The sequence below is a fragment of the Protopterus annectens genome, chromosome 13.part0 (assembly GCF_019279795.1).
Source record: "Protopterus annectens isolate FY-2018-M chromosome 13.part0, PAN1.0, whole genome shotgun sequence".
NCBI lineage: Eukaryota > Metazoa > Chordata > Ceratodontiformes > Protopteridae > Protopterus > Protopterus annectens.
The window spans coordinates 720,803,606-720,827,982 of NC_056747.1; the positions used below are offsets into that span (position 1 = coordinate 720,803,606).

The 24,377-nt window shown below is 41.1% G+C and overlaps 1 protein-coding gene across 1 annotated transcript in view; it reads left to right on the plus strand.

The window, feature by feature from the left end:
• NLK (nemo like kinase) overlaps positions 1–24,377 on the plus strand; it is a 1,170,696-nt gene that overhangs the window by 1,069,011 nt on the left and 77,308 nt on the right. Inside the window, exon 10 of the mRNA XM_044054405.1 lies at positions 21,972–22,065. Within this exon, the coding sequence (XP_043910340.1) occupies positions 21,972–22,065 (94 nt within the window). The remainder of the gene's footprint in view (positions 1–21,971; positions 22,066–24,377) is intronic.

Below are 24,377 nucleotides of genomic sequence, written 5' to 3' on the forward strand. Positions count from 1 at the left end.
TCTTTACTTTGGGTCACTGCTGGACAGAGGCACAACAAACTAATGGGCACAGTATTTTTTCATATAAGGGGTGGCGTAAGCCACAATAATTTGGGCTAGGCTTATAAATGCCTTAGGGCAGATAGCCTAGTATAAACCTATGAACCTATGAACCTATTATTGAAGATTAATTTAGACTGGATTCAGAAAAAGCTTACATTCTGTTCCTAGTAGTAATGATAGTAATAGAATAAAAAACATTGTCTGCAGTAGTACATAGGAGTTCATGCAATGAAATGTGGTTATGATACTGTTGATGGTTCATTAAAGGATGTCATGTCAGGGGTTGTTCTGAGAAAACTTGCATGGATATGAAAATAAGTATTATAATGATTATATCAAGGACAAATTACTTAAAGCTTCTGTGACAGGGCAAGTTTGTTTGATCAACCAGCAAATGGTATTGTGGATCTTGAAAAGAAAGACAAAACCAGATATGTACTCCCTTCTCCTCAATACCAAAATAATTGTAATCATTGTAAGACAGAGGAAATGGGCTTCCCGGAATTTTGCCAGCAGAAGCATTTGAAAGGGTAGCAATCCAGTAATATTCCAAGCTATACAGGAAGCAGGAAGTGCAACCAAAGAAATACTGCATGAATGCTACTTCCCTCTTACCCCTTCCCCTTTCCCAGTACACCCAGGATGCCAATTTCAGAGTCATGTTACTACTTGGCAGAGAAGTGGATTCTGCAGACAGTTTAGCAACAATATACAGTAGAATTTCTTCAAACACGACAAATTTATCTTGAAAACCACATCCTGAAGTGCAACAAACTTTACGCATAGCAGATTGACTTTTGTTAAGTAATTCAGTGCAGAAGTCTCCTGTAGGTTAGAGAGGCTGTGTCTTTTTATGGCACTAAAACAATTTGAAATAAAGGGACCAGTTCTGCAAATGTAAATCCCATCAGCAATTTTCATGGTAGTGAGTGACTCTGACTTCTGCACTATTTTTTTTTAATGCTGCCATTCTGCGTGGTTATGTAAGATGCCCAGCTTTATAGTCTATTGAGACTTTCCCACAAAAAAAAAAAAAACTCAAAATTCCAGATAAGATAGTATCATTTGCACTTTTAAAGCTCTGACATTTGGACTACCACTGCATTGGAGTATCTAATCGGTGTTTAGCTCTAGTTATTTTGACACAATAGAAATCAAAGCATAACTTTTTCCCTATATTCAGATAATTGTTTGATAGTGGAAAGATTAAAGAACACGTTGATCCCTCAAACAGAACTAGCAGTTCCATTCATTCTGTGTCTGAGGATAATTGTAAATTGCAAAAGGCTTTTTTAACATCAGTAGTTTTTCTGAGGGCAGTGATATATATATATATATATATATATATATATATATATATATATATCTATATATATATACATATATAGTTCTGACGAAGGTTTTCCCTGCAAAATACAGTGGCAGTTCAAACAGTCCCAACAGACCTTGTCCAGCAGCAGTAATCACAGTAAACAGTTTGAGATTTTCAGGGGTGAACATATTACATGCTAGTGGTAAGTCATGCAAGGCATCCTATGAGGGAAGCTCATTAACATCTTGGAAATTTGTGGTCTTCACCCATGGATCCACCGGAAGTGATGATTCTTAGTAAGAAGCAAATTCCTCTGGTAGATAGATGTTTCAAACTGATCCAGCAGAATGATAATTCATTTCCTTTCTGAGTTTTGCAGTTCAGCAACTCACACTTTAGTTTATGCCAAAATTGCCTAGGAGCAGCTTGTAAGTTTGTTAGCTGTCTCAACAGGAAAAGTCAGTGTGAAAGAACAGAAAGCAGTGTACAGGACACTGTGACAGCTTTTCAGGACAGTTTTTATCCATGACATTTACAAATTAAGTTTTCTGCGGTATATGGTAACTCTACCTCTACACAGGTCTATACTGACAAACAGCAGGACAGAGCTTTGTATCCCAATATCAGAATGGAGGACTTGTATCTTAGTGTCAGAAATTAATCTGCTTGAACAGAAATTTTTGATTCCTAACAGCAACTCATAGTCCTTCAGGCATTGCTTATATTATACGGGGCAAAGAGACCTAGTACTCGAAAATCATATATTCAGAAATGTAAGCTGCATGTTTGATGGACCATGTCACAGGGTTTGGATCCTTTACGTTGTCACATTTCACTGTTGCTGAATTGTTTGTTAGTCATTCATTTCTGATTTACCACATCCATCCATTAAAACCCATGCTTTATACATTCAGCTTACTTACCAACTTTTCTACAAATTACAACATATCCAACTATAAAAACTGTCTTTAAATGAGTGCTTCATTTAAATCTTCCCAAAAGACGGTTTATTCCCTATGAATTTAAATTTGGTAGGGAAACTGAGATCACACCCTTCTGAACTTACAGAAAACTACAGAGTCATAAGAGTTTGACCCATCCAGGGAAGCACTTTTAATAGCTAGGTGTTGTATCTGGCAGGAGAATTTCAGAATTACACGCCATCCTGTGTACATGGTGAATAAATGTGAGAAGTGAAGAGAGTGCATTTCTGAAGAAACTTATGAAAATATTTGGTATGGAAGATGTGAATTCAGTAGTAGGAATTTGAAAAGAATTTACATATTATTCCTCAAGGCACAATAAGTGGGCTACACTAGACAGAAATTCTGTTTCGCTTGAACATGTACATTTCATTGGAAACTTTGATACATGTCCAGTAACTATTTCAGATCACGCTCCAATAATTAGGATAAAAATACAGGGTAATGAAGTAAAAATGAAACGCTTGCACTTCCCACCTTCCTGTTAAAACTTGAGGAATTTAAGGAATGGGTAGTGGAAATCATTTAAGAATTATTAGGGAAGATAGAAATTTCTTCGGAATGGGCTAAAATAAAAGTGGGGTTGAAAAACAGGGTAGAAGTAAAAGAAAAAGAGAAATGGTTAAGAAGTAACCGGAATTATTTATAGGTGCTGACAGTGGTTAACGTATTGCAGAATAAGGGAAATCACACACAAGAAGAGGCACAACTGCAGAGTGCTAAAGAGAAAATAAAGGAGTACTGGATAATATCCATGAGTTTAGAAGGATTGCTGTTAAACAGCTGTTTTTGATAATGACTGCAGTGCACAACTTTTAGTACAAGGACTTGGGTAGCAGAAAGTAGAAAGGGTTATTACAAATGTAGGGAGCCTATAGCATGAAAAATAACCAGAGATCCCGTAGAAGTATTAGAGATATTTCAGAAATGTAAAGCAGAGAAATATGAAAACCATGAAAGAGCGCAACTGGAAATTTTTATGGAAATCTTAAGTATGCCAGAGTTAGGGGAACATGAGGCTGAAAGATTAACATTTAAGTTGGGAAGCGATGAGATAAACAGCTATGATGTACAATCAATCTGCAGTTAAGTCTCCACTAGGAGAGAAGAAATGATAAAGATCTGGAAAGTTTTACTTACCAGTGTTTTAAAAGGAGAGGCAGCACTAACATTGTGGCAGAAAGCTGTGATGCCAGAAATACCTAGACAGTAAAGATGTAGGCCCACTTCAATTTTAAACCATGATTATACAGTGTTTGTCTATGACAGGTAAAAGAATGGCAAAGGTGTTGTCAAAATTACTAGGTATGGATCAGTGTGGTTTTGTGGAGGAGAAACAAAGATTTGGCAACATTAATAGAACAGTGTTGTTCCAGAAGGAAGCAGAATATACAAAAATGCCACTGTTGTTGGTGGGTCTTGATACAAAGAAAGCATTTGACAGAACACGCCAGGTGTTTATATATAGGGCAATGAAAGCATTTGCATTCCCTGATACAATGAGGTAAATTAGGAGGATGTATGTGGGATCAGAGGCAAAAACTAAAGCGGGAGGGTTCCTCTCTGATAAGTTGTCTCTGAACAGAGGAGCCAGGAAGCAATGCCCTTTTTTCCCTTTATTTGTGTTATACTTAGAGCTATTGGCAAACAAAATAAGGGACTTGGAAATTCAAGGATATAACTGGTTTGTTAATCAAGAAAAGTCGGCTTTATTTGCAGACGTTATTGTTTTGTACCTGATAATGCCAAAAAAGTGCATCTCAGTGTTGTGGAACATTTTAAGACCGTTCCAAGTCTTTTTATATATAAAATGAAGATAAAACAAAGGCTATAGCTGTAAACAATGCACCCATGCATGGATTGGTTCAACAATACCCATATTTATGGGGACACAAAATAAAGTGCTTAGGAGTATGGATTAAAAAGGATTTGGTTATGGCAGCAAAGGATTTGAGGGAAGAGACTAAATAAAAGATAATACAAAAACAGAGAAACTGGAAGCTCTTGTTGGATAGCGAGATGCAAGCAGTGAAAATGTGTGTAGTCCCTTTAATTGTATATACAGGAGGAGAAGTTGATGACAGTAATTAATAAAAAGTTGGATTTTATCTGGGAGGCAAGGTTTAAGTGAGATAAGTTGATCCTTCCAGCAGAACAAGGTGATTTAGTGTTATGTGATTTGAAAAGATGTAGAGCTACACATTTAAAGCTCATATATATAACACAAGCAGAAAGCTATAATTCAGTGTGGAAAAGGAGGCTGTTGGGGGGTAGGGATTCAATAAATATGGAAAGGGAGAAGGTTTGGATGCAGATCATTAAGGAGAATAATATCAGCCATACAGAGTATTATATTCATAAAGAAGCAGAAAGTATTCTAAGAACTAAGCCAATACAAGCAAACAGGATTTTTTTACGATAGGGATGACAGCAATTAGGGGTACAGAGAACAGGCAAGAGGGAGCTGGAAATTACTGGAGAAAACTGGCATTGATAGCAGATAACTAGAGAGAGAAAGATAATAGAATGGGAAGAGGCCAAGAAGACATTTGGACTGCAAGCTAGAGACTGCCTTCACTATCAGTGATTGATGTCAGAGTATAGGCAAAGAGAAAAGGATAAGGGAATCCTAAGTGAAAGATTTTCTGTGGTACAGTTTCTACTTAAATCTGAAACAGAAGTTGGTGTTATAGACGGGATAATTAGTAGGATGTATAAAATATTGCAAGATAGCTAAAGGAATCAGTCAGAGGAGGTTAGAAAAGATTGGGAACGGAGACTGGATAAGCAATTCACAAAGAAACAATGGGAGGACATATGTATAGCTCCCAAATACAGTGGATATAAAATGTTTACATACCCCTATTAAAATGCCAGGGTTTTGTGATATAAAAAAAATTACACCATAATAAATCTTTTTCAAAACTTTTCCACCTTTAATGTGACCTATAACCTGTACAATTCAGTTGAAGAACAAACAAATCTGTTGGGGAAAAATATAAAAAATAAAAAATGTAGAATAAGCTGGTTGCATAAGTGTGCACACCCTTAAACTAATACTTTGTTGAAGCACCTTTTGATTTAATTACAGCATTCAGCCTTCTTGGGTAGAAACCTATCAGCATGGCACATCTTGACTTGGCAATATTTGCCCATTCTTCCTTGAAAAAGCTCTCCAAATCTGTCAGATTGCAAGGGGATCTCTTGTGCACCGCCCTCTTCAGGTCACCCCACAGATTTTCTATTGGATTTAGGTCTGGGCTCTGGCTGGGCCGTTGGAAAACTTTAATTTTCTTCTGGTGAAGCCATTCTTTTGTTGATTTGGATGTATGCTTGGGGTCATTGTCGCGTTGAAAGGTGAAATTCCTCTTCATCTTCAGCTTTCTAGCAGATGCCTGAAGGTTTTGGGCCAGAAGTACTGGTATTTGGAACTGTTCATAATTCCCTCCACCTGGACTAAAGCCCCAGTTCCAGCTGAAGAAAAGCAACCCCAAAGCATGATACTTCCACCACCATGCTTCACCGTGGGGGTGGTGTTCTTTTGGTGATGCGAAGTAGTGTTTTTGCGCCAAACGTACCTTTTGGAATTGTGGCCAAAAAGTTCAACCTTGGTCTCATCAGACCATAACACATTTTCCCACATGCTTTTGGGAGATTTGATGTATTGTTTTGCAAATTTTAGCTGGGCCTGGATCTTTTTCTGTGTAAGAAAAGGCTTCCATTTTGCAACCTTACCCCATAGTCCAGACATATGGAGAATACGGGAGATGGTTGTCGCATGTAGTACACAACCAGTACTTGCCAGAAATTCCTGCAGCTCCTTCAGTGTTGCTGTAGGTCTCTTGGCAGCCTCCCTGACCAGTTTTGTCATGTCTTCTCATCAATTTTGGAGGGACGTCCAGTTCTTTGCGACGTCACTGTTGTCCCATATTTTCTCCACTTTTTGATGACTGTCTTCACTGTGTTCCATGGTATATCCAATGCTGTAGAAACTTTTTGTAGCCTTCTCCTGACTGATACCTTTCAACAATGATATCCCTTTGATGCTTTGTAAGCTCTCTGCGAACCATGGCTTTTCTGTAGTAGGCAACTGAGTAAGTGTCAGGAAAATCTTACTAGGACAGCTGAACTTTATTTGGAATTAATCAGATTGTCTTTAATTGATGGCAGGTGTGTACCCAAGAAGACTGAATGTTGTAATTAAATCAAAATGTGCTTCAACAAAATAATAGTTTGAGTGTGCACACACAACAAAGTATTAGTTTAAGGGTGTGCACACAGCCAGCATATTGTACATTTATTTTTTATCTTTTTCCCCTAACAGATTTGTTTGTTTTTCAGTTGAATTGTACCGGTTGTAGGTCACATAGGTGGGAAAAGTTTTGAAATGATTTATTGTGGTCTCATTTTTTTATATCACAAAAATCTGGCATTTTAACAGGGGTGTGTACACTTTTTTATATCCACTGTATGCAACAAAGTCTAGAAGATTTAGGATTTGTGCTTGGAAGTGTTTGCATAGGTATTTATATACCCCAAGCAGACTCCAAAGAATTTTTCTTCAGGCAGATGACAAATGTTGGAGGTATGATGGAGGAAGGAGGAGGTAACTGGGAACTTATGCTTTGGGACTGTAATGAGTTGGCAGACTTTAAAAATTCCCTACAGAGTAGTCTGTCAGAAATACTGGGTGAACAAATGCGTTTAAAGAAACATGGAATACAGGATCCAAATTGGCCTAGACATAGTAAGACCTTGTTAAGTTTAACTCTGGTGGCTGCTAAAAAAGCAATTACTAGAAAATGGAAATTGAAACCTAAACCAACTGTATTTAAAATATTGAATATTGTAACTGAGACAAAAGACCTGGAAGTGGGATCTGTAGAAGAGGATAGGACCATATCACATAGAAAAAGTGGAAATTGTAGGAACAGTACATGCAGAATGTTTTGGAGGAGGGAGGTTTGAGGGAAAGCAGGTATTGATCAGTTTATGTAATGTTAGATTGATGGTGGTTATAAAAAACAATGTGTGTGATGTGTAATGATTGTAACTGGGATCACGTTAATATGATTATCTTCGTGTTTCAGTGTTGCAGTCATTACATTTGTGTAATCTGCTGGCAGGTTGCCCTCAGTCGGCCTGATTAACAAAGTCTTGGTCCTGCGTCGGTTGCTGTCCCTTCTTCCATAATGTCAGGTCGCCAGGGGTATAAAACATGCAGCCAATGCCATTACATATGTCTTTCTTGCCGCGCAGTGCCCGAAGCAGAAGCAGTTCGCAAGTGCCGGTCAGCAGACTCCTGAAATTTTCGTTTTCGAGTTTCAGAACCGAAGTCTTCAACTAAAAAGCTAAGTACCCCATTGGGGAAACTTTATTGCTCCTTACCGATGTCAGTAAAAGTTAATAATTGTATTACTTTTTGGAAGCAAATACCTCATAAGGATTTTCACTTGTACTGTATTCCTTGCCTAGGCCCTGACCACGACTTACCTTGCTGTCGGTTTTGTGCTTTATTTAATCAACGCACTATCCATCGTCGGTACATTTTTGCTTCTAAATATTTTGGATCACGGTTTAATTATCCAGAAATTACGTCTGTTATCAATCCGACTACCGGAATACCTAAAAAAAGCAAAGAAAAAGAGAGACAGGCCATTGAGGTCCAAAACTGCCGACAACACTTCTCCTAAGCCAGTCGCCAGTTCACCGGTACTCAGTGAAGCGCTTTTGCAGCCCCTGATACCCGCTACTTCTGATGCGTAGGCCTCTACTGAGACCCATTCAGAGTTCAGTATGCCACAAGATGCTTCAATTATGAAACCCACGGATGTCTCTACCTTGAATGGGTCCGGAGCAGCTGTGCAGACACCGGCTTATGAGGGTGTATTCAGGCCTACAAATTTGTATATTAAACCCACGCCATCTTCAATATTAAGGCCAAAATCTCGATCTATGTCTAAAAAAAACGACGCCTAGGCCACATGTGCAGGCCCCTATGCCTAAAAAACAAATGATCAAAATGGCTGAAGATTTCATTTCTCTAATCAGAGGTAGCCAACCCCCTCCTTCAAAGAGGCCTAGGGCTGAACCTGACTATGAATCATCTGAACAGGATTCTGTTTCTTCTGACTCTTCTAGTGAACAGGATTTGTCTATACCTACTTATGAGAACTCTGATGCAGAGGATTCCATTCCTTCTGCTTCTCCCCCTGAGGATTTTTCTTTTGGGGAAACTTTACATACCTTAAGGGAACATTTCCACTGGGAAAGTCAGGATTTTCCTTAATCCAAAAAGAGGCTTAGGGATTTTCTTCTTCTTCCTCAGCATAGGCCTTTGGCTATACCTACTGTACTACACATTGTTGATGATGTGTTTTCAGAATCTAGCATGGCTCCTGATTCTCTGCCTCTGGCTCCTTGTGAGCCAGACAGATACTACAGGGCTCCTGACTCCCACAAATTCCTTTCCTGTTGCGGATCCTGAAACCATTTCTCAAGGCCCCAAGGGCATTAAGGCTTCTACTGCTAAAAATCCTACCCCTTCTGATAGGGATTCCAGGGCGCTGGATAGATGGGGTAAGAAGATTTTTATTTTATTTATTTTACATTTGTTAACTGGGAAAGTCCGACTGGATGCATATCCATTTTCAGCGGAGGCCCGGGGAGAAAAGCTCCAAACAGATAAACATTTAAAATGCAGTATACAGCAATATTTAGCAATTAAACAAAATCAAAAGAAAAATACACATAGGTTACATATTTAAGAGAATGGTCTGAGTAAGGTAATATTTACTGAGATATTAAGCAATTTAACAAAGATAAAAAGACAACCACAAATAGGTTCCATAATGAAAAAAAGGTTCAAAGTAAGGTTATATTTAGATAAGAGTCAACAACAACGTGGGAGGTGGAGGGAAACTATAAAGGGAGAAAAAATAAAACGTATAAGAGAAACGAGGGTATAAGAAGAGGAAACAGGTAAAGGAAAATCATTTATAAAGAAAGAGAGGAAGAATGAGATAAGAGAAAGGCAGGTTAGGTAGAAAGCAGCAGAGGTTGAGAACGGAGGTTACAGTTCTGATAATGGAAGCCAGAGCTAATAAAAAGGGGTAGAAGAAATTAATTGAAGGAGGGTACGGAGAGAAAAAAGGGAAATTATCTTAGATAGCTAAGATGGTTTAATAGATTATATGAGTAATGTTGGGTTTGACGGGGACTAGCTAAGACTGAGACAAGCTTTAGTTGAAACTCAAGTCAGTGAAGTAACTCAGACTGAATAATTTGAATTTTAGTCAGGGTTTAGACAAGGACATAGCCAGTTATTGTACATGTGTGTCTTTAGTGATATTTTGAAGTGAGGCAAGGAGCAATTTGTGGTTAGTTCACCAGGAAGGGAGTTCCATTTTTTTTTTTACCAACAGTGTTAGAGAATAAGGAATCTCTGGCAGAGTTGTTGGCTTTGGTAGGTTGTACTAGCATTCTGCTGGAAGAGCGAAGGGATGCTAGGTTGCAATATGGGGTAATGATATTAGCTAGACTGGGGGTGTGAGAAGGTTGGTGGAGGTTTTTATGAGTTACTATGAGTTGGTTATAATAGATCTGGTTGGGTAGCTATAGCCAGCCTAATTTTTGAAGATTATGGCAGTGGTGAGTTCTGTATTGTGAGCCTGTGGCAAATCTCGCTATATTGTTGTAACATTTAGTGATTTTGTTGAGATTTGATTTGGATAAGTTAGTGAGGATGGGTGATGCATAGAGAAGGGATGACAGAAGATGTGTGCGAGCTATGGCTGTTCTGGCAGTTGGGATTAGAAATTTCTTAATCCTATACATGGAGCCTATTTTTTTGTTTACTGCTTTTATAGTTTTGTCTATATGGGCATTGTAGTTTAGATTATCAATGATTATACCTAACAGTTTAGTAGTTGGTTCTGGAGAAATTATGGTGCCATTCTGAGAAGAGACTGAAAATGGTGGTAGTGTTATCTTACTGGTGGGGGAGAATAATAGAAGTTTGGTTTTGTTTGGGTTCAATAAGAGCTGACTATTATTAAGCCAGTTCTGTACTTTGTTGAAGGTTGTTTGGGATAGGGATTGTAATTCTGTAGGAGTTGTGGCAGAGCAGATTAGCGTGGAGTCGTCTGCGTACTGTATAGTAGTAGCATGACGGATAGCTTTGGGCAGGTCGTTTATGAAAATAGAGAAAAGGAGGGGACCCAGAATAGAACCTTGGGGTACTCCTAGAGTGACAGGTAAAAGAGGAAATAGATGCTCTTTCCGCAGGACTGCTTGCTGCCTACTGTGCAAGTAAGAGTGGAACCATTTGATTGCAGGGTTTTCTATGGACAGGGATTTGAGAGAGTCTAAGAGTAGGTTGTGGTTAACCATGTCAAATGCTTTTGACAAATCGAGGAAGAGGGCAGAGGAAAGCAGGTTTTGATTGCAGTTTTGGTTTATTTTGTGGGAGAATGTGAGAAGGGCAGTGGTAGTACTGTGGGCTAGTCTGAAACCGTGCTGGGATGATGCTAGGAGGTTATTGTGGGTCATGTGGTTTAAAAGTTGTTTTTGTATGCATTTCTCCATTATTTTGGCTAGTGGAGATAGTATGGCTATAGGTCTATAATTATAAAGTTCAGTGGAGTTTCCACCTTTATGAAGTGGAATAATATGAGCTGTTTTCCAAATGGGGGGGGGGGGGACGTAAGATTCCTGGATAGAACGATTGATTAAGATGGAGATAGGATAAGCTATTACATTGGCAGCTTTTTGTAGAAACTCTGTGGGAAGTTGGTCTGCAGCCAGGGAAGTAGGTTTTAATTTCTTTAGTAAGGATTTGATATAGTCTGTAGGTATATAATCGAATTTTAAGGGGGGGATTCACCTGATTAGCTGTGCTAGTAGTTGAGGAGGAGGGAGATAGATTATTAGCAAGGGATTTTACAGTTTCGGTGAAGAAAGTGTTAAAGGTCTTAGCTACAGAATCAGGGGTAAGGTTGTTGATGAGGTAGGGGTAGCATATTCACCTGGGTGTAGTAGTTTATTCAAGCCTGACCAAAATTTTTGAGGTTGATTTTGGTGTTTTGGCTGTAAGTTGACATAATAGCTTTGCTTGTCTAACAGGATGGATCTTTTTGCTTCATTTCTTAATTGTTTGAATAGTTGGTGGGCTTGAGGGGATTTGGTGGTTCTCCAAGAGGTCCATGCTGCATTTCTGGCTGTTAGTTTTTATCTAGTAGTATTGGTTAGCCATGGAGCTATTTTGTTTTTGGTTCTGATTCCACGTATGGGAGCATAATTGTCTAGGACGGCTAGGAACCTGGTGTTGAAATATGAAACTGCTTGGTCTAGGGGGAGTAGGATTGTCCCATTTGAGTGAGCTTAAATCAGATAAGAAACTATTTAGGTTAAAGTTTTTTTTTTTTAATCTGAGAGTTTTAAAGGTGGTTTGGTGGAGCAGGTCTTCTCTTTTTCTCATACTTCTGCAACCTTGGCAATCAGGGCTTTACACTGTCAATTCCATATGCTAAAATAGCAGCATATCATGGGACTGCTTAAACAGAAAATGTTGATTTCTGACTGTGTGGAAAATAAAGATTTACAGGATTTATTGCATTCAACTGAACAAGTTGAAAAACATACTTTGCAATGTGGTTTTGATTCTTTGGAGGCCTCTTGCAAGGCTGCTGTTACTGGGTCTGTGTTAGAAGGCATGCTTGGCTTAAGTAGCAATCTCTGCCTGATCATGTTAAAGCAAAATTGTTGGATGCTCCTTTGCAGCAGGACCGTCTGTTTGGCAATAAGGCTGAAGAAGTTCTAAAAAAGATGGAAGATAAGGCTAAATCTATGCAGACTGTGAAAGATTTTTTTACAAGTGCAACCTCCAAGATTTAATAGGCAATGGCCTACTAAGAACTGGTCCTTTCCAGTTCCTTCCAGAGCCACTCAAGCCAGACCCAGACATGCCAAAAGCTCCAAGTTTCAGTCCCAAGGGACTTTCAGATCTAAGCAATGGGGTGCCTCCTCTTCCAAATCTGGAAGCAGCAAGTCACCTCCCTGTGGTAAACAGTCTCAATGACTTTCCTTTAGAATTACCAAGCACTTACCTTTTAGCCACCCCTTGGGGGGAAAACTGGCACTTCATGCAAAAAACTGGCAAATGGGTTTTAAGTATAGTGTCCCAGGGATACAGATTTCATTTCCACACGTTGCCAACTCCAAGCGGATGGCCAGACCTGCCCCCAAATCAGTGGGCAGAGGTTCAAAAACAAGTACTTTCCCTCTTACACATGGGGGCTATTCAACTAGTACCAGAAGGGGGAAAGGGACAAGGTTTCTATTCCAGACTCTTCCTGGTACCCTGAAAAGACAAATCATGATGTCCAATTCTGGACTTGTCTACTCTAAACACTTTCCTGGACATTTCAAAATTCAAGATGCTGACTCTTCACCAGTTACTTTCTATGCTAGGCAAAGATGCCTGGTTGGCAACTCTAGATCTAAAAGAGGCATACCTGCATATCCCAATCAGGGAATCTTGCAGAAGATACCTCCGCTTCAAAGCAGGCTTTTTGCATCATCAGTTCTCTGCACTGCCCTTTGGCTTATCTACTGCGCTGAGGGTCTTTACAAAGTGCTTGGCTCTAGTAATTGCATTTTGCAGGCAAAGAAATATTCAAATATATCCATACCTGGACGATTGTTTAATTCAGGCAGAAAGCAAGGCCATTCTTCTAAAACCTCTGGCGTTTGTAAAAAAAAAAAAAAAAAAAAAAGGTTCTAACTTGTCTAGGGTACACCATAAATTAAAAGAAATCACAACTAGTGCCCTCTCAAAAAATAACATTCCTGGGTGCAAGCTTGAATACAACTGCCCAGATGGCTTACCTTATGCCAGAAAAGCAAATTCAGTTGGTGACTTACTTCAAGCAGGTGGCCACAAAAACCTTGCTATCTGCAAGACAAGTACTGCAAGCCTTGGGGTTCAAGGCCTCCTGCATTCTTATAATTCCATATGCAAGACTGCATATGAGGAAACTTCAGTGGTACTTAAAAAGTTTATGGAGTCAGCATTGTCACAGCCTGGAAACAATGATTCTTATCATACCTTGCCTGCAACTAGAGTTCCTATGGTGGGCAGAGGCCTGTCACCAAAACAAGGGACTGCCATTCACACCACCACCTGCCGCCCAAACCCTAACCACAGACGCATCAGGCTATGCATGGGGGACTCATCTGGCAGGGAAGTGCATTCAGGGCAAATGGAGCCCAAATCAAGTGCATCTTCATATCAATCACAAAGAAATGCTAGCTGTACAGAATGCACTGACAGCCTTCAAGGACTACCGTCATCCAGGACAACTAATGGCAAAGACGGACAATACCATAGTTATGTGGTACATATTCCTACCCCCTCTGCAGACAAGCCATGGCATTGTGGAACACGGCCTTGAGCTATCAAGTACAACTACAAGCCCAATTCCTGCCAGGAAAGCTAAATATTTTGGTAGACGATCTAAGCAGAAATCTCATGGACCCACACGAATGGAAACTGGAACCACGGATTTTCGACATGTTGACACGCAAATGGGGGAGCCCAGACATAGATCTCTGTGCCTCACCCCAGAACTACCAGTTGGACAAATTTTGCACAAGAACTCCTCACAAAAAAAGCCTGAAAGTGGATGCTCTGTCCTTCAGCTAGGAAAACCTATCAGTCTATGCTTTCCCCCCTCTGCCTTTGCTCCCCAATGTTCTACTAAAAGTAAAACAGGACAAACCAAAGATGATTTTGCTTGCTCCAGACTGGCCTCGCCAACACTGGTACCCACTCCTACGCAGTCTGCCACAACTTTCTCCATGGCACCTGCCTCAGACACCTTCCTTACTGTCTCAGGAGAACAACCAAATTCTGCACCCTCAGCTCCACACATTGAATCTTGGAGCTTGGCTGATCACCTAAATTATCCATTAGCATCCCTCAGCAAACCTGTGATGGATGTCGTTTTGGAGGCAAGAAGACCTAGTACCAGAAAATCTTATGCTGACAAATGGAAAAGATTCTGTGCCTGGAATCAATCTCAAGGGATGACCACATCAGTGCCCAGTTCACCTCAGATTTTGCAATACTTAACTGAGATGCTTCACAAGGGCCTATCTTTTTCTTCCATAAAAATACATGCCTCAGCCATTTCAGCTCATTACAACACAGAACCCCCCCCCCCCTTCTCTCATCCTCTGTTAAAACAGTATCTCAGAGTGGCCAAAAACTTAAGACCACCCAGGAGAACTCCAACCCCTGCCTGGGACCTTAACATTGTATTGGAAAAACTCACTCTACCTCCTTTCGAGCCAGCTGCTACTGCAGACTTAGGTTCATAGGTTCATACTAGGCTATCTGCCCTAGGGCATTTATAAGCCTAGCCAGAATGTGTTTGGCTTTCGCCACCCATTTTAAATTTATTTTACTATGCCCTTTTTCGAGGTTAGTATACTGTGCCATTTGCGTGTCAACATGTCGAAAATCCGTGGTTCCAGTTTCCATTCTTGTGGGTCCATGAGATTTCTGCTTAGATCGTCTGCCAAAATTCCTTTCTTGGAAAACAGCCTTCCTTTTAGCAATCACTTCGGCTAGAAGGGTTTCTGAATTACAGGCCCTTATGGCAGTGGAGCCTTTCATCATCTTTCACGCGGACAGGGTGTCACTCAAGACCAACCCATCCTTCATGCCCAAGGTGGTATCCATTGTGGCTCTTAATCAGTCCATTCATTTGCCAACTTTCTTTCCCAATCCACAGAACAAAGGGGAGCGGATTCTGCATTCATTGGATGTACACAGACAACTTATAATTTGCTTGGACAGGACTAAATCTCAAAGAAAATCTGAACACCTGCTGGTAGCATTTGCTGCAGGGGCAGAGGGAAAGGCTATTTCAAAGCAAACCATTTCCAAATGGATAAGCCATTGCATTAATTTCTGCTATAAGCACCATGGAAAACCTATCCCCCAGGGGATCAGATCCCATTCCACCAGGGCTGCATCTACTTCTACAGCCTTTCTCCGAGGTGTTCCTACCAGGGATATTCTAGAAGCTGCTACCTGGAGTTCAGTTCATACTTTCACCAAGCATTACCACTTACCAATTTTCTCTAAATCCAGAGCTGGCTTTGCCACTGCTGTTTTGCAGGGCCTTATAGCTGGTCCTAATACTGTATAAATCCATCCTCCCAACCTTAGCTTTGGGAATCTACCCAAATGTAATGACTGCAACAATGAAACACGAAGAACATAGTACAGTTGTGTACACTTACCATAAATGTAGATGTTCGAGTGTATTCATTGTTGCAGTCCTGGTTACCCTACCTCCAGCCCCCTGTTTTTTCTCTTACTATGCCTCTCCTTTATTTTTCTACACTTAAAAGCCTTTTTGGTGTATTTGCTTTTGTTTGGAGGTGTATATTTTTGTGTTTAAAATTATTTATATATTTTGCTCCCCGTTTGGGGGGCACCTGACATCTGGGGCAAGAAAAACTGATGTAATGGCATTGGCTGCATGTTTTATACCCCTGCCGACCTGACGTCATGGAAGAAGGGACAGCAACCGACACAGGACCCAAAACTTTGTTAATCAGGCTGACTGAGGGCTACTGCAAGCAGATTACACAAATGTAATGAGTGCAACAGTGAATACACTCGAACATCTGCATTTATGGTAAGTGTACACAACTGTGCTTTTTGTCTTTTGTATAAATGTCGGATGTTCTTCGTCTTCCCTTGCTGCAGTCCTGACAATTGGGTATAGTCCGCGTCCCAGTCGGCCCGAATACCAGAGTATAAGGCTGACGTCGGTCATGGCGCCTTAGACTGACGTCAGAACGTCAGGGTACTAATGCGCATGACCGACGTCATTTCCTTAGTCTTTTTTGCCGCATGGTCCGATGCAGAAGCAATTTTGCGAGTGCAGGTTGGCGTTCTGAGATTTTCCGAAACCGGAGTTTCAGACCCGAAACAGAGTTGGCTAAGTAACCCGTTGGGAACATTTTGGTTTTTCTTGCCTCAGTATTTAACCGGATGTCAGAAAAAGTGAATAACTGTATTTCTTGTGGGAAGCAGATACCGCATAGGGATTATCATACATTGTGTATACCTTGTTTAGGGCCTGAGCACGTCGTTGTTGGTTGCCGCTCTTGTGCTAGATTTAACAAGCGCACTATTAAGAGGAGGCTTGATTGTGCTAGGTTAGTGTTTGGGAAGCGTTGCAATTATAATATGCCGTCGGATGCTCCGACGCCCGCTTCATCCAAGAAGCGCAAGGACAAAACAGTGAAGCCTAGGGGTGAGGAACCGGCAGTCCCGGACGTCGGTTCTTTAGAAGGCTCAGGGGAGCCAGAGGTTTTGCCAGGAGTCTCTATGGAGTCTCAGGCAGATACTTTACTGTTACAGGATGTGCCCTCTCAGGAGGTAGGCCAGGCTGAGGGGCTTCTCAGGTAACTGTTCTTCCCTCTCTTCCCAAGGTAGTTAGGGCCTCTCCTTCTGTTGCCAAAGCTTCTTTTAGAGGTAGGCCAAGTTCAGCTTCTGTGGGGGCTTCTCCTAGCATTTCGGGCTCTGTGCCTAAGAAACATATGCTTAAAATGGCAGAAGATTTGATTACTCTGATTAGAGGTTCTATGCCCCGCCTGATAAGAGGCCTAGGGTGGAACAGGAGTTTGATAGTTTTGAGCAGTGTTCACAGGCTTCAGAGTCTTCTGTGGAAGACTTGCAAGAGTTTCCTACTTATTCTGATTCTGATGTGGATGATTCCACTCCTACAGCTTCTCCTCCTGAGGATTTTTCATTTTCAGAGACTCTTCACTCCATGAGGGAGCACTTTAAATGGGAAGGCCAGGATTACTCTGATTCCAGGAAAAGGCTTAGGGAATTCTTGTTTTTACCCCAGCATAGGCCCTTAGCTATTCCTCCTGTGTTGAATGTGGTGGAGGATGTTTTTGCAGAGGCATCCCTGAACCCTGACTCCTTGCCTCCTGCTCCTGTTAAGCCTGATAGGTATTATAGGGTGCCCGAAGCTCATAAGTATTTGTTTAAGAGTCCTAGGGCGGACCCAGAAACTGTTTCTCAGGGGCCTAAAGGTGTTAAAGCTTCTGTGGTTAAAATCCTGTACCCTCTGATAAAGAGGCGAGGGCTTTGGATAGTAAGGGTATGAATGTATATACTTCTACCACTCTAGCCATGAGGCGTTGAATTGTCAGTTTCATATGCTGAAATATCAGAATTATCTCCTTTCACAATTGAAATCTAAGGTGGATGCTTTGGCGGAAGGTATTGAGTGTAAAGAATTGCTGGATTTGGTTCATGTGTCTGAACAAGTGGGTAAGCATTCTTTGCAGTGTGGTTTTGATGCTGTTCAGGCCTCCTCGAGGGTGGCTGCTACTAGTTCTGTTCTTCGCAGACATGCCTGGTTGAAGGATCAGAATTTAGCTGAGCATGTTAAGACCAGGATTTTGGATGCTCCTTTACAGTCTGATGTGTTGTTTGGACCGCCTGTGGAAGCAGTTTTAAAGAAAATGGAGGACAAAGCTAAGTCTATGCAGACTGTTAAAGATTTTTGCAGGTGCAGCCTCCAAGTTTAGTAGAAATTGGCCTGCTAAGGGGTGGACATATCCTGCTTATGGTTCCCAGTCTAGGGGTAGGTCTAGGCGTGGTAGCGGCACGGCTCAAGGTTGGTTTAGGCCTAGATCAGACAGTTCACCTGCTCAGACTTCTGGTGAGGGCAGGGGTCAGTCCTTCGTAAGCAGAACCAATGACCTGCCTTTTCAGCTGCCAGTGGATTCTCGTCTGGCAGCTCCTTTGGGAGGAAGATTGTCTCTTTTCAAAGAAAATTGGGATTTAATCACTCAAGACAGATGGGTGCTGGATATCATTCATCACGGTTACAGATTTTATTTCCACACAATGCCCCTTTCAAAGGCATGCCAGATGTTCCTCCTCCACAAAGAAAAGAGGCTCACAAGCAAGTTTCTCAGTTACTCCAGATAGGGGCCATTCAGCCAGTCCCTGTATCAGAAAGGGGCTTGGATTTTATTCTCGCCTGTTCCTAGTACCAAAGAAGGGGAACACGTGGAGACCAATTTTGGATTTATCTATCCTCAACACTTATCTGGACATTCCCAAGTTCAAGATGTTGACGTTACAGCAACTGTTACCTCTGCTGGGCAAGGATCACTGGATGGTAACTTTGGATCTCAAGGAAGCTTACCTTCATGTGCCTATAAGGCTAAGTTGCAGAAAGTATCTGCGGTTTCGAACTGGAGATTTTCATTATCAGTTCTCTGCATTGCCCTTTGGCTTATCTACTGCGCCCAGAGTATTCACAAAGGTTCTGGCTCCAGTGATAGCTTACTTCAGGCTTCAAGGCATTCAAATCTATCCTTACTTGGACGACTGCCTGATTCTGGCTCAAGAAAAGGAAGACCTTCTACAGCATCTGGAATATGTCATAGCAGTGCTAAGATGCCTAGGGTATTCTGTGGACGGAATATAGACCAGACTCGTACCCTCTCAAGACATGTGCTTTCTGGGTGTGAGACTGAATACAGCAGCCCAGATGGCCTTTTTAACCCCGGACAAACAAAAGAGTCTGTCACTTTACTTCCATCAACTATCTCATCAGTCCGTGCTGACTGCAAGGACAGTCCTTCAAGCATTAGGGTTCATGGCATCTTGTATTCTGGTGCTTCCCAATGCCAAACTGCATATGAGGAAGCTGCAATGGTATCTCAAAATGTATGGACACAGCACTGCCAAGATTTGGACACTGTCATTCAAATAATACCTTGCCTTCAAAAGGAATTCTTGTGGTGGGCTCAGGAATGTCACCTAAACAAGGGACTCTCTGTGACCCGGCCAGAGGCGAGTCAGATTTTAACGACAGATGCCTCGGACACTGCTTGGGGAGCTCATCTAAATGGAAAGTGGATACAAGACAAGTGGCCTGCCAGACTACAGCATCTACATATCAACATGAAGGAGATGTTAGCAGTCCAGTTTGCATTGATGGCTTTCAAGGAGTTGCTTCTTCCAGGGCAGGTGTTGATTCTAACAGACAACACAACTGTCATGTGGTACATCAACAAGCAAGGGGGAACACATTCTTATCCTCTATGCAGGCAAGCAATGATTTTATGGGAGACTGCGTTAAGCCTGCAACTAACTCTTCAGGCAAGGTTTCTGCCAGGAGCACAGAACTCCCTAGCAGATGTATTAAGCAGACAAATCATGGATCCCCACGAGTGGAAACTGGATCTTCATGTATTTCAGAAATTGACAGTGTCATGGGGAACTCCAGACATAGATCTGTTCGCTTCTCCACTAAACCACCAGCTGCCAAAGTATTGCACAAAGGGGTTTCATCACACAGCTTGGAAAGTGGATGCTCTGTCTTTCAGTTGGAAAAACCTTCATGTCTATGCCTTTCCACCTCTGCCTCTTCTTCCAAAGGTATTATTAAAGGTCAGACAAGACAGGCCAAGGATGATTTTGATAGCTCCAGATTGGCCTCGGCAACACTGGTACCCACTTCTAAGGAGTCTTGTAAAGAAGCCCCATGGCCTTTACCTCTGATTCCTCATCTGTTATCTCAGAAGGACGGTCGTCTGCTCAATGTCAAGCTTCAATCTCTTCATCTCACAGCTTGGCATATTCTGTGTTGAAGCACAGCAGGTCTCAGCTTCCTCAACAAGTTTTAAATGTGATTATGGAAGCTAGAAGGCCTAGTACTAGGAGAGTGTGCATGAAAAATGGAAGAGATTTTTATTTTGGAGTACAGCAAAGAATTTGGAGATTTCAGAGCCTAATTTGAGTGTGGCTCTTCAATATCTTACTGAATTATTGGACAAAGGTTTGTCCTTCTCTTCCATAAAGATTCATGCTGCAGCAATTTCAGCTCACTATGATTGTGACCCACCTTTGTTTTCGCATCCTTTGTTCAAGCAGTTTCTTAGAGGGGCACAGAATATAAGACCCCCACGTAGAGCTCCTACTCCTGCTTGGGATCTCAATTTTGTGTTGGAAAAACTTACTCTACAACCTTTTGAGCCTGCAGCTACTGCTGAATTGAAATATTTGTCATGGAAGACTGCTTTTCTGTTGGCTATTACTTCTGCAAGAAGGGTGTCTGAGTTGCAGGCCCTTATGGCAGTTGAGCCCTTCTTGATTTTCCATAAGGACAGGGTTTCATTACGTACTAATCCTTCCTTTATGCCTAAGGTGGTTTCTAGTGTGGCTTTAAACCAAACTATTCATTTGCCTACGTTTTTTGCAGATCCTCAAAATAAAGGGGAAAAGATTTTGCACACTTTAGATGTACACAGGCAATTGCGTTATTATTTGAGCAGGACTAAGAATTTTAGGCAGTCTCAGCAGTTACTTGTTTCTTTTGCTTTGAGTTCACAGGGCAAGCCTGTGTCAAAACAAACTATTTCTAGGTGGATTGGCTTTTGCATTGCATTTTGTTATTCCCATCATGGCAAAGAGGTTCCAGCTGGGATTAGGCCTCATTCCACTAGGGCTACTGCCACTTCAACAGCATTTCTAAGGGGGGTGGCAACTAAGGATATTCTGGAAGCAGCTACTTGGAGTTCAGTGCATACTTTCTCTAGGCATTATCACCTGCCTATATACTCTAAGACTAGGGCTGGTTTTGCCACAGCTGTTTTACAAGGCATGTTGTCAGCTCCTGCTACTTTATAATTTGCCAGCCTCCCTTACCTCTGCTTTGGGATTCTACCCAATTGTCAGGACTGCAGCAAGGGAAGACGAAGAACATAGTACAGTTTTGTACCTACCATAAATGTAGATGTTCGAGGATTCCCTTGCTGCAGTCCAATTTACCCTCCCTCCTTCCCCTCTGTGTTTCGGGGTGGTTGTGTAGGTGAGTTTACATGCATATATTTTTTGTATATATTGTTGTATATATTGTACATGTTTTTTGGTGCAGGTTGTTTTTGGGACTTGTTTTTTTGGGTCTTCTGACATCTGGGGCAAGAAAAGACTGAGGAAATGACGTCGGTCATGCGCATTAGTACCCTGACGTTCTGACGTCAGTCTAAGGCGCCATGACCGACGTCAGCCTTATACTCTGGTATTCGGGCCGACTGGGACGCGGACTATACCCAATTGTCAGGACTGCAGCAAGGGAATCCTCGAACATCTACATTTATGGTAGGTACAAAACTGTACTTTTGCCTGTGTCTTAAGTGGTAATTCAATAAATGTGTTAAAAAATGTAAAGCTTGTTACAGTCCCAGTCCTTTATGGAGGCTTATGGGCTGAATGAACAGAAGGCAGCTCCTAGCAACACTGGCTGTATACAAATATCACAATTACCAAAAGAGGAATGCTGTCTCTGGACCAGGTAAAGCTTTCGTAGGAAATGAAAGACTGCTGATAAAACGCCAAATGGGATGAGGAAAAGTGTAAGGGATATAATCCCATTTTGTTATGATTCACCGCTAGTGTCCACTCCTAAGAGCTGTTGTTACAGTAATTATACTTGCACATAATTTTATTGTCATAATGTCTCTTTTTTGTTGTAATCTTGCTAACTGTAATATAGTTAATGGTTGTATTCTCTTTGCAGAAATAATCCATCAGTTTGTTTTGGAGCAGCAAAAAGGAAATCGAGTGCCACTCTGTATCAACCCTCAGTCAGCTGCTTTTAAGAGCTTTATTAGGTATGCATTTAAATAGTCAAGAAAATATTTTAAAGTGGTGTGTCAGCAAACTCTTAAGCTATAAAACTGAGATAATAAAGCGAAAATGTTCCTTTTTTATTTACTTTTCGTTTTAGGTAATTTATGATTTAGAATGATACAAATGAAATAAAATTAAGAAAGTTTTGGGCATAAAATACTTATTGCCTTTGATCCCTTTATATGAAGAGCAGTATCGTCTTCAGAATGATTTAATGTGGTATCCTGAACTTTTTAGAGGAATAATTTTTGGAACATTTATCTGTACCCGTTGATTGTGCTCCTCTCTCCAAATGCAGGTCCTGGGTGGTTTTGAACACTAGGCTTCAGATTTCAGTTAGTTTTCATCTATCTTTGCGGTAATGGCAATTCCTTGGAGGGCAATACATACAAGTAAAATTATCTTTACCTATACTACAGGAAGTGTCCTTTCTTATAGCACTGAGTTACTGTCCATGTTTAGACAAAATGGAAATGGAAAGTCACACAGGCTTTCTCTCTTGTGTGCTGATCTGTGCAGCATGGATTTACACTGAAATAAACCTAATCCAGCTAACTTCCATAGTTTTTATACATCTCTAGTCGCTCTTTAGGTCCTTACCTATTTTAAATCCAGCAGCACTGGTCATCATGGGGAGTTAAGACACAATCCTGTCCTCTGTTGTCAGCCTTTATAGCACATGGAATCCTGAGGCAATATATGAACTTGCCTCATGTTCATTGATAGTGAACTGTTAAACCCAAAGCACTCTGTCTGTGAGCGATGTAAATACTTAACCGGAAGTATCCTTTTCTCAGCCAGCTCAATAGATGCCAGTTTAGGCACCATCAGTGAGCATATATCCAAAGTACAGCTCACTCTGATTCTGTAGGAAATACAGTCACTACCAGCAGTCACATAACTAGTATACTGAACCCCTTAAGTCATCAAGACCAAGTTAGTTCATCTGCCAATATGTGTGACTCCAAATTTTAGGCACACAGATGCTCTGCTATGAAAGACAGGGTAGCTAAATTAGACATTGTAGTTGGTAGGGTCATGCGTGGGTTCCTAAGAAACCATTTCACCTCCAGACTCGCAATCCAATACAATGACCTGGAACTCCTCCACATTTTTACGATAAACAAAACCCAGTACTGCATATTAGCCAACTACCCTACCCTTTCTGTCTTACTGACAGATCATGAAATATATCTTAACAAGCTGATATCCTTCCCCATGGAACTAAACACTACCCTTTTGTTAGACTTTTTTGCCTTCTCTCTAAACAGTCATCTGGCAAAATTCTGCTCCATGACTCCATGCAAGAAGGCCTGGAAGGATGGATGCTTTTTCTTTTCCTTGGACAGGAATGTTCCTGTATGCGTTTTCACCTTTTCGACTGATGTCCAAAGTAAGTACTTCTGAAGATTCAGAGGAAAATCCCCCAAGATCATTGTGGTGACTCCCTTCTGGCCCAGGCAACAGTGGTTCTCCCTTCTTTTGAAAATGGCCAGGAGCAAGTTGACACAAGCTTCCTTACAGGCTGGGTATACTCACACAAAAACAGGGTAGCTTTGATACATTCTGATCCCCTAACAACTGCAACTGATTGTCTGGGTGATAGGATCTTGATGTCTTTTAGGCACCAGTTTGCTGATAGTCTGCAGCAGGTACTTACAGAGACAAGAAAGACTGCTACTAAAAATCATATATAGGGAAATGGAAGAGGTTTTCTTGTTGCCAACAAAACAACCAGCATCCATTCAGGGCTACTATTTCTGTAGTTTTACATTTTTTGTGTAAGTTACTGTTTTATAGCCATAATTACCCATCTGTCAAGCTTCATTTGTTGGACATTTCAGCATGTGTGCCCGTGGATCCCCTTGCATTCTCATGTCAAAATGTTTTTGAAAAGAGTGTTACAACAGAAACCTCACAGAAAACAAGTGGTTCCCTCTTGGGGTCTTAACTTCGTGGGAGAGAAGCTAACACTTGTTCCATTTAAACCAGCTCAGCTGCCTGATTTGAGATTCTTAACATGGAAAACAGCTTTACTGATTGCTCTGACTTTTAGAAGAAAAGTATCTTGAGTTGCAAGCACTTATAAGTGGGTCAGCCTCATCTCATTTTTCCACAGAGGCAGGGTTTATTTGAGAACTAATCCTTTTTGTATGCCTAAAGTGGCATCTGAGTTTACTTTAAGTCAAACTATCCATCTCCCTTTTTTCTTTCCAGAACCTAAAAATGAGGAAGAAGGATACTTCATACCCTCGATGCTCACAGACAGCTCCAATCAGTTCATTTCTTGTGA